Raw genomic sequence first — 14529 nt, 5'->3', positions numbered from 1 at the left:
AGATGATACTGATCCAAATAGTCAATAAGACTATACTTTGCAACTTAATAATCTCCAGATTTGCCCTGGGGATTCTTTCCTGAAGCCTTCTTGACAGTTCCCCTAGATTTATAATTTTCATCTATATGACTTTGGAAGAAAGTGTCATGAGGCAGAGGATAAGGGAACTGGAAGTGTAAGGGGTATTTTATTTATTTTTTCCCTCCTTTCTCAGAAAGTTTAAGGTACGTTTCAAAAGTATATGCAACAAATAAACAGTGAACTGATGAGTAAATGAAGAGGGATAAGAGTGAACAAATAAAGTGTAGGGTAAGATTTGGTGCAAAGACACAGGAAGCATGTTTGTTTGTTTGTTTGTTTCTTTCTTTTATTGGCTGTGTTGGGTCTTTTTTGCTGTGCGTGGGCTTTCTTTAGATGCTGTGAGTGGGGGCTACTCTCCGTTGTGGTACGCAGGCTCCTCATTGCCATGGCTTCTCTTGTTGCAGAGCACGGGCTCTAGGCATGTGGGCTTCAGTAGTTGCAGCACATGAGCTCAATAGTTGTGGCTCACGGGCTCTAAAGCACAGGCTCAATAGTTGTGGCGCACAGGCTTAGGTTGCTCTGCGGCATGTGGGATCTTCCTGGAGCAGGGATCAAACCCAGGTCCCCTGCATTGGCAGGCGGAATCTTAACCACTGAGCCACCTAGGAAGCCCAGGGAAGCATATATTTTTAACAGTTCCCAGAGGTAGTAGTTCCTAGAGTGGGTGGTCCCAGGCTGGCCTGCAACCAGAGCTTTGAGAAGAGCCATACCATCAAAGGCTGGAAGGGCAGGGTACAGAGGTTTTGCTAACAATAGTCTGCCACGTGAAGTTTTTCCATATATATTGGGTGATTTCAATTTCGGGTTTTTTAAGTCAGTGGATGGCTGTATTTGTTTTGTTTTTATTTAATTAATTTCTTTTTCTTTTTTTCTTTTTTAATTTATTTACTTGGCTGTGTCGGGTCTTAGGTGCAGCATGTGGGACGTTGTGGCATGCAGGATCTTTCATTGTGGCACACAGGCTCTTCTTTGTGGCTCATGGGCTTCTCTCTAGTTGTAGCACGTGGGCTCCAGAGTGCATGGGCTCAGTAGTTGCAACACGGGGGCTTAGTTGCCCCCTGACATGTGGGATCTTAGTTCTCTGACCAGAGATTGAACCCATGTCCGCTGCATTGGAAGGCAGATTCTTTTATTTATGTATTTATTTTTTAAAGCCACAACATTTTTTTTTTAAATATTTATTTATTTGGTTGCTCTGGGTCTTAGTTGTGGCACACAGGCTCCTTAGTGGCATGCTTATTCTTAGTTGCAGCATGCATGCAGGATCTAGTTCCCTGACCAGGGATCAAACCCAGGCCCCCTGCATTGGGAGTGCAGAGTCTTAACCAGTGTGCCACCAGGAGAGTCCCCGGTGTGGTTTTTTTTTTAAGCATAAATTTGTTTTTGAAGAAATTTGATATGTTTTATTAAAAAGATAATTCTGGAGTGATTGCTTTGCACATACTTGTAAACAGTTATAGCAAACAAGGGGTAAATGTCTTAAAGAACTTGCTTTGTGGTACTTTGTCATATTAGTAAGTCAGTTTTGGAATCTAAATATAATTATTGTAATTGTGTTATTTTAAATAAATATACTGTTAGAAATGTTAATGTAAAACTAATTCTGGTATGTCATACAGAAATGTGTCAAATGACAGCGTATACAAGCCTGCTTGTTACTTAGGTCAACTCAGTGAATTGTGAAGGAGTTTTTGTTTAACAATTCTCATTTAATTAAATATAAACTTATAAACATTATGTAAATTAAGAGTTTTCTGCACAAAGTCATGTTGTAATGGTATCTGACCAGTTGTTTAAATCTCATTTTCTTAAAATCATATTTATCCATCATTTAAAATTTAATAGGACCTAGTAAGTAGGATACAATAGAATTGCCTAATAAAAAAGTGTAAATCAATATTCCTTAAGCTGTTTTGATCATAAAATTTTTTTTGGATTAAATGATTTGATAGAAGTTTCACGCATGATAATAAAATGTTTTGATGGCAAAATAATAGTTTCCCAGAGTACTTATTTGATGAAAGAAATTACTTAAAATTTTTCATTGATCTGTGCTCCATGGTAAAAATATTCATAAATGCATGGTAAAATGATAGGCAGCATTCACTCCAGCAAAAACCCGGCTGCCGTGGGTGATGAGTGCTGCCTGCAGTGCTCACCTGCACACACCAGTGGAACATCACACGCTCGTGCACTGGCGAATCCTCCCAAAAATTCCTGCTATTTGGGGGCATGAAGTACCGTTTTTTTTGTTTGTTTTGTTTTTTGTTTTTGAAGTACCGTTTTTAAAGCAGAACAGAGCATGATAATTAATAAAAACAATTATTTTAAGGTATTTTATTTTACCTTTTTTGTCTTTTTTCCAAAAATGTATTTTAGGAGAAATGTATTGCTGATAATGATTTTGGTTATACAACAGGTGTGTTTATTATAAGTACTAACGTCTAAAGAACCCTGGGAACTTCTAAAATCTTGTGCTGCTACCTGATTGTTCTTGGTTTCCAGCTCCCAGATGGCCGCATTATCAAAGTCGGGGGAGAGAGATTTGAAGCACCAGAAGCTTTGTTTCAGCCTCACTTAATCAACGTTGAGGGAGTAGGTGTTGCTGAATTGCTTTTTAACACAATCCAGGCAGCTGACATTGATACCAGGTACATTAGAAATGGTTGTTTCAAAATTACTTATCAGAAATAGATGGAATATAAATAGCTAGAATGACCAAGCTATCTATTGTCTCACTCAGGTTTTTGATAGGATGACACTGGTTGTTGAACAGCGTATATCATTGTGTCTCAGATGCCTCTTTAAACTTATTTTGAAATAGTTTAAATGTTGGAAGTTGCAGGAATAAAACAAAACTCCTGTACACTATCCAGTTTTCTTTCCATTTTACTGATTTTAACATTCTGCAAGTGTGCTTGCTTGCTGTCTCTTTCTCTCTCCCTCTCCATTTGAGAGTAAGTTGAATGGGTAAGTCCTCTTTACTCCTTATTACTCACTTTGTTTTTCTTAGGAGTGAGGCTATGCTTTTACAGCCACAGTGCAGTTACCGAGTTCAGGGGATCGATTACTGACATACTTCTATCTACCACCCCCATATTTCACTTTCGTTCACTGTCCCAATAATAGCCTTTATACAGTTTTTCTCTTCTCCAATAAAGGATCAAATCTAAGATCACACATTGTATTTAGTTGTCATGTCTCTCAGTCACCTTTTATCTGTTATAATTCCTCACTCAGTCTTTCATGACATTGATATCTTTGCAGGGTACAACTTGGGCTTGAATGTTTCCTTATAATTAGATTTAGATTGTGCATTTTTGTCTAGAACACTACTTAAGTGATGTGTCCTTCTCAGGTTATCACACCCAGAAGTGATGTCTGTTTGTGCCTGATTGGTGATATTAGTGTTAAACTCTTAATGAAGTTTCTTGTTTTTTCCACTGTATAGGTTTTTTTGTTTTGTGTTGCTTTGTTTTCCTTTCCTGACTTACAAGTTTGGGAAACACTTTGAGACTGTGTAAATCTCCTGTTCCTTGTCAGACTCTGCCCCCCAGCCCTTTAGGCATCTGTTGATGATTCTTGCCAAAATCCATTTTTTTTGTGATTGTTGCAAAAAGGTACCTCTTCTAATTGTCATTCCTTCTATATTTGTTAGTTGGCATTCTAGCATAAGGAAGTGCTTTTCCTTCTCCCTTGTTTTGTTTGTTTATTATCAGTGTGGATTCATGATTTTATTCAGTGGATTATGATTTATTACTGCCTGACTTCATTTTGTGCTAAATTGTTCCTGATTTTGCCTGTGAGAGCCCCTTCAAGCAAGCTCCTTGTCCTTTGCTGTGCCCTCATCTCTTTTTGAGCACATTCTGTTTCATTCTCTTTTGTGGCACAGGATGTTCCCGGCTCATCTTTAACTTTGGTTTCTGAATAGGTAGTCAGAACTATACAAAAAAAGTGTACTCAGAAGTATTACTCTCCCCACCCCTTGTCTTTTCACCCTAGTCCTCCTCCCTCTGTTTCTTATTTTCTTACACAAAAGGTAGCGTACTGTAAATACTCTTTTGCACTTTGCTTTTTTCACTTAATATATTCTAAACAATCTTATACCACTTCCTAGGGATTGTCCGTACTCTTTTTTCCAGTGTGTACATATTGTGGTTTCTTCAGTGAATCCTGGTTATTTAGGTAGATTCCAGTATTTGTGCTGACAGATGATGCTGCAGTTAATAACCTTGTGCACAGTGTCTTTGTATTGTTGGGCATATATATTCTGAAAAAAATGTCTGGAAGGGAATAGTTGGGTTGAAGGGTAAATGCATGTGGTTTTGTTATTGCTCAGTTCCCTTCTGTAAAGTCTGTACCCTTTCTCTTTCCTACCAGCCAAATATGAGAGCACCTGTGTCCCCACAACTTGTTCACAGTTTGTCAGGATTTTACTTTTATGTCAGTATGAAGAGTGGGAAATGACATCTTGATGTAGTTTTAATTTGCGTTTCTCTTAATGTTGAAGTTGAATATATTTTTTCTATGTCTAGGGCCATTTTTATATCTTTTCCTGGTGAATTATCAGTTTATGGCTTTTGCCTGTTCTTCTATAGAATTTTTGTAATTTTTTTTTCTCTCGGTTTTTAAAAAAGTTCCTTTTATATCAGTTCTGTGATAGTGTTACAGATATTTTGTAATTTTTTCTTTGTCTCTTGCTTATGGTGTTTTGGGCCATACAAAATTTCATTTTCATTTAGTTATATAAAAAGACTTATAATCTTTTATTGCATCTAGAGTTTGAGTCATAGTTAGAAAGCTCTCATCTATACCCAAGTTATTGAGAAATTCACGCAGAAGCATTTTATTAAGCAAGTGTTTGCTTAGTTCTTTATTTAACCCTGAATGAAATAACCACCTAATTTTTGTGGGATGGCTGGGGAACAGCCAAGTAATGGAAATTAATAAAAATAGCAGTCAGCTTATAACAAACTATAAATCTAATGGAAGATGGCCAAAAGTCTAATCTGGACTTAATAATTATGATAAATTCTTATAGTAGGGATTGGGTAGATGCTTTTGTCCCTTGATTTAATGATCACTGATAGCAAAATTGGGCATTTAAAAGTGCATTCCTGTTGGTGGTGATTAAAGTTTTGGCATTCCTAAAGCACTGGAATCAGGTTCGGCACCCTCTCCACCTTGCTAGCATTGGAAAGTAGCACAACTCAAATTTTGTTTTGCATGTTCTGTGTTGAAAGCATGCCTGTAAACGCTCATGGGCGCATAGCACGTGTAGTTATAACTCAACTGCTTAGTTTATGTTACACTCTCGCGCATACTTTTGTGATTAAATACAATACAAAACTTCTTCTAGGAGCTAGAATTACAATAGCCTGAGCCCTTGAACCTGAAAGTAATAAAAACCTGAAAGCGAGTTTGAATAAAGCCAAAATAGATGTGACTTAGCTCTTGAGCTTTACTAGAAGAGTTCCTCAGACCCTCGCTCAGATTATATCACTGTTACTACTTATGCAGTTATTTTAGATTTGATTATCTGCTATCATGCGCAATAGCATATGTAAGGAAGAAAGAGAGGACTGCTCTAAGAAGCCAGCACATCAATCTACCCAAAAGTACAGCTGACAGCCTCAAAGCTAAGGAACAAAACGGAAAACTACAAAAGGCAAATGGAAAAATTCAAAAGCAAGAACTGGAATCATGGTAGAATATGGTTAAATTATAGTAAACAACCACATCTAAGTGACTCCACGGAAGCACTGTGATAGCACAGTCCAAACACTGCGAGTTTGTAGTGTAAACTGGTCATTATTAAAAAACTCAATTGCATTTGCAAAAAAAATGTGTTATGTGCTTTAGAAGTATTGTTATCAAAATGATAATAAATCTTTCATATATAAAGAGGTTTTGTTATCGGTTAACAGTGGTAATAGCAAACATTCAGCCCTGTGGTTTACATGTTGAATTTTATTTAATTCTCCCAGCAGCCACCTGAGGCAGATATAAATAAAAGCAACTCTTAGATACTGTTTTCCTAATCTGAAACCCCTAATGAATACCTATTGTGTCTTTCTAGATCTGAATTCTATAAGCACATCGTGCTTTCTGGAGGGTCTACTATGTACCCTGGGCTGCCATCACGGTTGGAACGAGAGCTTAAACAGCTTTACTTAGAACGAGTGTTGAAGGGAGATGTGGAAAAACTTTCTGTAAGTATCAATCAATAACCCAACCAGTAAAATACTTTTAAAACCCTGTAAAATAGCTTGTGAATCTTGTCAGCCACCAGAGGGAGCAAGAACTCTTCCTAAACAAATTGCTAATGCAGTCTAGTGCACCCTTGAAGAGGTAGGAACAAGTAAATAGTTCAAGATGAGCTTTTTCTCAGAGTGGTCCTAGTGCCGGTTCACCTCTGTATTCAGTGGATGGAAGAAACTAGGTCCAGGGCCAAATGTTTTGGTTCATCTGTAGCAAACAACCTGCAACCGAGGTGCCTATAAGTGCGTGGAAAGAACCTGTTGTACTATGGAGAGAGAAAGGCCCCCTCGGGTTTTGTGGGGTTTTTTAACTTGTGCTTTTAATATGCAATCAGTGTTCAGTGCTACTCTTGGACTGTCTCATATTTCTGATCCTAAGTTATTTTTTGGCTGTTTCTTGCATATGTCGTCTCCCCAGTCACATTGTAAAACACCATGTCTCCAATTCTTTGCATCCTAGTCAACTGTCATAGCTCTTGAAACAGACTTTTAATTGATAGTTGTTGATGTGTAGAGTAGGAAGAAATTTTTAAACTAGTTGTAGTAGTTGGTGGTTATTGGTTATTGGCACTGATTTTTTTTTTTTTAACAAACCCTGGGCTGTGGGAAGTACATTATACATAGTATGCACTCAACTAAGAGTCATTTAATTCTAAATATATCTCTGAGGTTCATCTCACCAACTTTGATCAGTTGTTTTAGATAATGAAGTTACATCCTACAAGGGCGGTATGTATTGGATACACTGTTATGTCTTTCATTTGTGATTCAAATTGTCGAAATGAAATTGTGTATGGACTGATACATTCAACAAATTAAAAAACTCAAAAGGAGCCACGTTGTCTAAGTACTTCACTCATTTGTCTGATTTTATTGAGTTATACGTAGAATTTAGAATCAGTCTCAGATGATTATTCAGCAGTACTTCTTGAACTCCTTCTGGGTGCCAAACACTTGTCTAGATGCTAGCCAAAACAAAACAGTGGTGAACAAAACCAAAGATCCCCGCTTTTATGTTTATCACTAGTAATGAGCGCTGTGCAGAAATGTCAGGTCAGGGACTGGAAAGCCACGGTGATTGGGGGAAATGGCGTGCTCCTTCACGTAGTGTTATCAGAGAAGGACGCCAGTGAGATAAGGCAACTTTTGAGCAAAGACCTGAAGAGAGTGAACGATTGGGCATCCTGACTCTCTCTGGAAGAATCTTTCAGGCAGGAACAGCCCCAAGTTGGCGGGAGTGTGCAGGGGTGGCTGGAGCAGAGTGGGCAAGGGAGCGGCAGGGAGGGGAGCTCAGAAAGGTAGTCAGGACGCAGGTCTTGTTCAGCCATGGTGAAGGGCTTGGCGTTCCTCCTGTTGAGAGAGAAAGTCTTGGGAGGGAGGATCTTGCGCAGAGAAATGGTAGGACCTGACTTGTTTAAAGGATCGTTAAGTCTGGGTGGTGAAAAGATTGCTGAGGGAAGGGAGGAGGAAAGATGGATGTCACAAGACTGGTTAGGAGGCTCTCGGAGGGAGGAGCTGGTAGAGGTTTATAAAATAGGTGTGAAATGGTGTATTGGAGAGTGGAAGAGAAGAGAAATGTCATGGGATTGCCACGCAGCCTTGAGGGGCTTCGTTGAGGTAACATTTAAAGCTGGAAGTTGAGTTTCTCTCCCCACTGTTCAGTTGCTTGAGGGCAGCGGCAGAGCAGAGAGCTGTCACCTGAGTTGGTGTTCTGCCGAGTGAGGGAGAGAAGGACAGGGTCACTGAGGATGATGTCAGGACGTGGTGGAGAGAGCACGCGCACGCGCTGCAGAGCAGGTGTGAGGAGAAGTAACCTGGGGATCTGTAGATGCCCTGGGTGGAGAGGGGTGCTGGATGGAATAGTCTGATCAGATGAGTTTCCGGGGGGCTGTGGCCTTGCAGGGAGGAGGGAGAGAAACAGCGGTGAAGTAGAAGGATTACTGTTACCCAGCCTCCAGGGGTAGGCAGGTAGTGAGAGAGAAGCAGCGGCCAGTTGAGAAAACTGCAGGGGCTAGCCAGGTTTCCCCGAGAGCGGGCTGGCCCAACCGTAGCCCTGGGCCAAACCCGGCTGTTGTATAAATGAACTTTTTTGGAACACAGCCAGACCCATTCTTTTGTCACATGATATGTCACCTATTGTCACATTTTGGTATTGCCACAGAGACCCGCAGAGCCTCAAGTATTTACTCTCTGGTCCCTTGCAGGAAAAGTTTGCTGACCACTGCTTAAGAGTGAAAAAATAACTAGAACAATTAGAGCACCAGGTTAGCCTCAGAATGAATTAATAAGTAAACGGATGTTTTTCTGTGTCGTATGTTATGACAGATCCTACCGTTCATTTATGTGACTTAAAGACAATGTAGAATGACATGGTTATTTTGAGTCTTTTTGTGGGATTTGTGACGTTGTAAATAAAACTGCTACTTCATTTTAAGGTTTCTCCTTTATGGTGTTGACTGACCATACAGATGGAGGTCTGTCCTTGTTAGACAGTTAATAGTGGCTACAAAGTATAAAACTTCCCCTCCTTCTCTTTAATTTTGGTTAATGTGTTCATTTTTTCCAACATCCTCATAATTTATTTTGACCATATTTGGTCTTCTTTATTTTGAGAACATTTCATTTGAATTTGAGACAATAGAAAGTGAGTTTTGCTTATAAGAAAAGATTTTAAAGCTTACTCTGTTGCACAGGACTACAATTGTAGGGGCATGAGACCTTGAAGAAACTATAGCAGTCCTCTCATCCCAGTTCTTCATTTGACAGCTGGCCAGGTGATTTGCCCATTAGTGGGAGACCTGTCACAGTCAGGGCTTTGGTACTTGGGCTCCTGGTAGGGCGACCATGGAATTCATTGTTCAAATCAGGGTGCTTTAGAGAGTGACAAGGGGTGCAGGTAATGATGCAGCCCCAGGTGTACATCGGGACTGTTCTGATAAGCACACTGGGATGGACGTGTGATATCCTGGCTGTGAGTTTTGGGCAGATTACAAAATGTCTCTCTACCTCAGATACTTACATCACAGGACCTTTGTGAGAATTCAACAAGAGAATATAAGAAAAAGTAATTTTCATAAAGCAGAAAGCACCATGCATGTGTGACGTTTTGTCATCTCCTCTTTTACCTGTAGAAATTCAAGATCCGCATCGAAGACCCACCCCGCAGAAAGCACATGGTATTCCTGGGTGGCGCAGTTCTAGCGGACATCATGAAGGACAAAGACAACTTCTGGATGACCCGACAGGAATACCAAGAAAAGGGTGTTCGTGTGCTGGAGAAACTCGGGGTGACCGTTCGATAAACTGCGAAGCTGCTCCCCATCACGCCCCTAATGCTTTTTTTTTTCCTTTATTGCCAATCTTTGAACTCATTCAACTCCAGGACATGGAAGAGGCCTCTCTGTGCCCTTTGACTGGAAAGGTCAGGTTTTACTCTGGTGTCTTGCAGAAGTTTTGTTAAATTTGTGTTAATGTGGGTAAATCTGACTGCTTAATTCCACCACTTCCCTGCAAACACAAGAGGGCGAGAGTCCTGTCTTCTGCTTTGTTTCTTCTAAGTAGGCTTTTAGATCATTCCTGTAGGCTTCCTGTTTTCACTTTACTGCTCTAATGCTGCTAGTTTTAGTCTTTAGCACACTAGGTGGTATGCCTTTATTAGCATAAGAATAAAAACTTTAACAGGAGCTTTTACATATTATTGGGGTGGGGTGGGCGGCTGCTGAAGCCTTTGTGGCGCTTCCTCTGTAGTGTGGCGCTTTCACGATTACTGCTGCAGCGTTAAGTACCTTAAAGCTTCTGGTATTAACAATTTAGGGAAATGGTAGGCTCGGAACTAAAGTGTTTGGGGTGGGTTTTGTGTGGAGGGATAGGGTGGTCTTTTGATTTTAATTTTTAGATTTTTGAGCTTTTCTGCTCTGGGGTACATAAGATGAACTCTATTTACAATACTTTGATTTGTCAGGTTTTCTTCTACTTTTGGTCTGCCTGGAACTGTTTTCCTTATGATGTAAAAAGCAAGTGTAGCGTCCCATTATTATGTGGTTTAGTGATTTTTTATTTGTTTTTTAAAATCAACCATGTCAGCCAGGACTAGACTCCCTAGAATCTATCAGTGGAAAAGTAACATTGAAAAAATGTTTTTGGAAATTCAAATTACAGACAAAAAGTGCTTAAGAGCTGGTATTTTTCTGAGTGCTTCTATTTATACCAGAAGCATTAAGGTAACCCAGTGCCAAGTACCATTCTTGCAAGATTCTTTTATATAACCGACCAGTGCTTATTTAATAAAGACAAGTAGCTACACATAAATAATTACTGGCAGTAGGTTATACTTATTGGGTTAAAAATAACATTGAAATATGGGACTTGTTGCCAGTTGGGTAATTTTCACTAGTTTTTTTGGTTGGTATGTTTTGATTTAAAACCTGAAAGTGGAGTAATCTTTGACTATTTAAAATGTTGGCCAAAAAAAAAATCAAGATTTTTATGTGTATTTGTACTGAAAAACTAATCATAACTACTAAATCTCAGCCATCTAACGCTTGAAAGAAGAGTTGTTGATATTTTGTAAATGTTAGCAGACTTTCCTGTCAGAAAATCATATTTATGAATCCTGTCGGTATTGCTTGGTATCTGAAAAAAAAATCAAATAGTACCCAGACTTGAATTCCTTCTAAATTTGAAAAAAATAAAGTAATAAGAAATTGTATCACTCCAAGTACAAAATGCAGATGCTGGAGAAAAATGTTTTCCTTCATTTCGAAACATTCTTTATTTGAAAGAAGAAGGTTACTTTTTTGGGTGACTGAAATTGGAGAAATTATTGGCTATAGCATCTTTTTTGTGTGCAAAAACTTAAAAATCAGTTTCTATGAAATAAGCAGCAAAAGGAGGTTAGTTTTAATTATGCAGCTTCTGTTAATATTATGTATTTTTTGTCTGTTTTACCTCAATTTGAACAAATAAAAGAATTTTGGCTGCATGCTGGACATGCTTCAGTACACATGAATAGCCTATGAATAATGTCTGTTAGATTTTAGGGATGTGGGTGTCAGAGTCACTTTGGAGTTCTAAAGTGCTCCTAAATCATGTTCTTATAAATCCCCCAGCCTTTTGAATACTGATTTGTTAAAGGACACAGATGTAGGACCAGTATCTACTAGTTGTTCATTTCAGGTAAATGGATTAACTCCTGACCTTTGGTCATGATTTTAAAATATGGGGGTAGAAAACAACAAAGAATGGGATAGACTCTTAAATAAAATGATGAAAGCATTTGTCATTTGTCCCTTGAATGTAGAATTTGGTTTTAATTTTATAATTCTGCTATCAAATGTGACAGTTAAAGTGATGTATTAATATAGAGAGAATGATTTTTAAATTATATTTTATAATTTTCCTCTTCCAGGGTGAAATAATGCATTTAGTAATTTGGGGGGGGATATGTTTAATTGGAGTTGTCAGTATGAGTCCCTCAGAAATTAAATTTTTTTCTTTTTTTTAAAAAGAGGTCTGATTTATAGCTCTTGAAAACCATTGTCACTTAAATTTCCAATAACGATTAAAATTCTTTTCTTTTAAAATTAGAATTGCCAATGCCTTGACCTTTGAGAAGGGTTTCTTAGAGATAGATCCTGCATTTAAACTTTTTTCTTTAAAATGTGGTATTGGATGTTAACTTTTACACGGTTCTGAGCACTGTCGTCAACATCTAGAAGGTATTTTGAGAGATCAATGGAAAGTTAAACATTCTAAATTTAACATGAATACACTTCTTTTTGATTCAGAAAATAAAATCAGATTTTTCAAAGTAAATTTGAATTTTGTCTTTGTTTTTCTCTTTACAGTATTTCTCTTTGGTTTCATTTTCTTATTTTTATTCATATTTTCATTTTTGCCAATGCAAGATGGATCTACAAACTGAATGCTAGTTGTTAGGCCAAGTTTGGTTCAGTGACATTCTACTATTTGACAGAAAATTTTTTTTTGTATGATCTTTATTTCTGATATGATTTTAAGTACATAAGAAAAATAAAACCTGGAAATAAGAGCAAGACAGCTACAGCTCTGTTAGAGACTTTTTTCCTTCTAGGAGACTGTTCTGTCTCCCGCAAGATTTAAGAAGGCTTCGGCAGTGTTAGGAATGCTCGAGAGACCGACATGGAACATGCCTCTTTTCAAGGACATTTGAGCCCATCTGCAGACTTTTAGGCATATTATTTTTACAAAGCAACTAAAGACAGATGCAAATTTATTAAGCTTCCCTGACCCTTTCTTACTTTTATACTAGCCTTTGAGGATGGGGTCTGGAAAGTAATGTATTTTTGTTTTTCCTTGTCCTTCATGGCCAAAGTTCCCCAGGACTTCCTGAGGTTTGCCTCTGGTGTCTTTTATCCATTCTCTTCCTGGTCACCAGAAGAATAGTGTGACCGCTATCTCTGTTACGGAGGAAGAAAATCCTGGGCACTGTATTAGGTGTCATTGTTGATGGAATGAATGTCTCAGTGCTCTTCATTTTTTTTTTTTTTTACCCAAAACCTTGACCGCTGTACAATTGAGTGTGGTTAGTAACTACTAATTTTAGAACCATCGAGGAGGGTATCCAACTAAAGTGAACCAGAAACTTGGGGATTGATTTTAGCTCAATATTTAACATGCTGTCTAACCTTGGACCAATTGGCCAACTACCACAGTACCTGCGGGTATTTGTAGAATCACTTTTTTCCTTCAGCTTGTATTTCTTGAACTATTTATTAGGAGCTTGAAAGTACCACATCAGAGGTGAGTGGAGGAGGGAGAGGGGAAGAACCTGGGAAAGCATATTTGCGAGTGTTCAGTACTTTGTAAAGACCAAATTACTGACTTTAACCCCACCATATTGCGGTTACTTTAGCTATACAATAAAAATAAAGTTGGGATGTAAATAAGGCAGTTCTTAATAGTATTTATCAACAGGAAATTGGTTCCAGGAGACCACCCATGTATCCCCCCAGGATATCAAAATCCAAGGATGCTCAGGCCCTTTATATAAAATGGCATATACATATAACCTACACACATCCTCCTGTATACTATAAACCATTCCTCAATTACTTATAATAATACAATGTGAAAGCTATGTAAGTAGTTGCTGGGGCATGCAGCAAATTCAAGTTTTGCTTTTAGGAATTTTCTGGATTTTTTTTTTCCTGAATATTTTCAATCTGCTGTTGATTGAACCCACAGGTGCAGAACCCACCTTACAGAGGGCCGACTGTATGTAAGTTCCAGTGATTTTTCACGTTAAGCATAACATTTTAAAAACACCCTAAAGCATCTTGCTCCGCATTGGTTAAATAACATACGAAGTTGGGGAGGAAGAAGCTATTATACTTTTGTTTAAGTCATCTGCACTATGGCAGTGACAGAAAATAAGTCTTGTACGTACTGTAAGGATCTCAGTTTGTGTTATGTGCAGATGTAAAATACCTGACTGGGTAGGAGGAATCCAAATAGTCTTTCTCTTCCCCTTGGCGGAACAGAGTTCCTATCCTATCTCTCAGTTCCTCCCACCCGCTGGAGGGAAAAGGAAAGACTGGAAAGGACTCGGCAGATAATTTCCTTTGAAATAGAAGAATTAGAGAGTATTTTAGGCTTACATGGACCATTTGAAAGGTTTGGGTTTGGGAAGTGCCGAAACCAATCACAAGGATAAGGTATGGTTTTCAAGCCCAAGGCAGACTTCTGAGAACACTGCTCTTTGTCATTAAGGTCAAGCTGAGCTTTTACCTGTTGAATGCTTTTTTTTTTTTTTTTTTTAAAAAGATTAGTGAAAAGAAAACTAGTCAGATGCTTTGTACTTCCTTGAATAGAGGCTCAAAAAAGGGCCCCAGCTCTCAAGAGCAAGAATTCTATGCATAAAAAAGAGTAATTATAAATATTCAAATGTAAAGGTTGACATTTTAAGCGATTATTTCAGGAAATTCTGAGATTAAGACCTGCCACAATATTAATTCGATCTTTTTGTTAAACGGGTACCTTGATGTGCAGGGGTTTTTGGAATTTTTATTTTAGGCCTATCATATGCACAAGAAACTTGCAAAGCTTTTCTTACTTTAGGGAATCAAATCTAAGGATTTCCTGAGTAAGAATTATTTTTATTAAGTTTATATTTTCATATTTCATGCCAACTTATGTTTGAAGAGTAAGA

The 14529-nt window shown here is 38.3% G+C and overlaps 1 protein-coding gene across 1 annotated transcript in view; it reads left to right on the top strand.

Moving 5' to 3' along the window:
- ACTR2 (actin related protein 2) overlaps positions 1-12155 on the top strand; it is a 35071-nt gene extending 22916 nt beyond the window's left edge. Inside the window, exons 7-9 of the mRNA XM_057741057.1 lie at positions 2587-2732; positions 6161-6293; positions 9473-12155. Coding sequence (XP_057597040.1) covers positions 2587-2732; positions 6161-6293; positions 9473-9643 — 450 coding nt within the window. The 3' untranslated portion in view covers positions 9644-12155. The remainder of the gene's footprint in view (positions 1-2586; positions 2733-6160; positions 6294-9472) is intronic.
- The last annotated feature ends 2374 nt before the right edge of the window (positions 12156-14529 follow it).

The sequence above is a fragment of the Hippopotamus amphibius genome, chromosome 7 (assembly GCF_030028045.1).
Source record: "Hippopotamus amphibius kiboko isolate mHipAmp2 chromosome 7, mHipAmp2.hap2, whole genome shotgun sequence".
Lineage (NCBI taxonomy): Eukaryota > Metazoa > Chordata > Mammalia > Artiodactyla > Hippopotamidae > Hippopotamus > Hippopotamus amphibius.
This window is presented reverse-complemented; position numbering and strand designations above follow the sequence as displayed.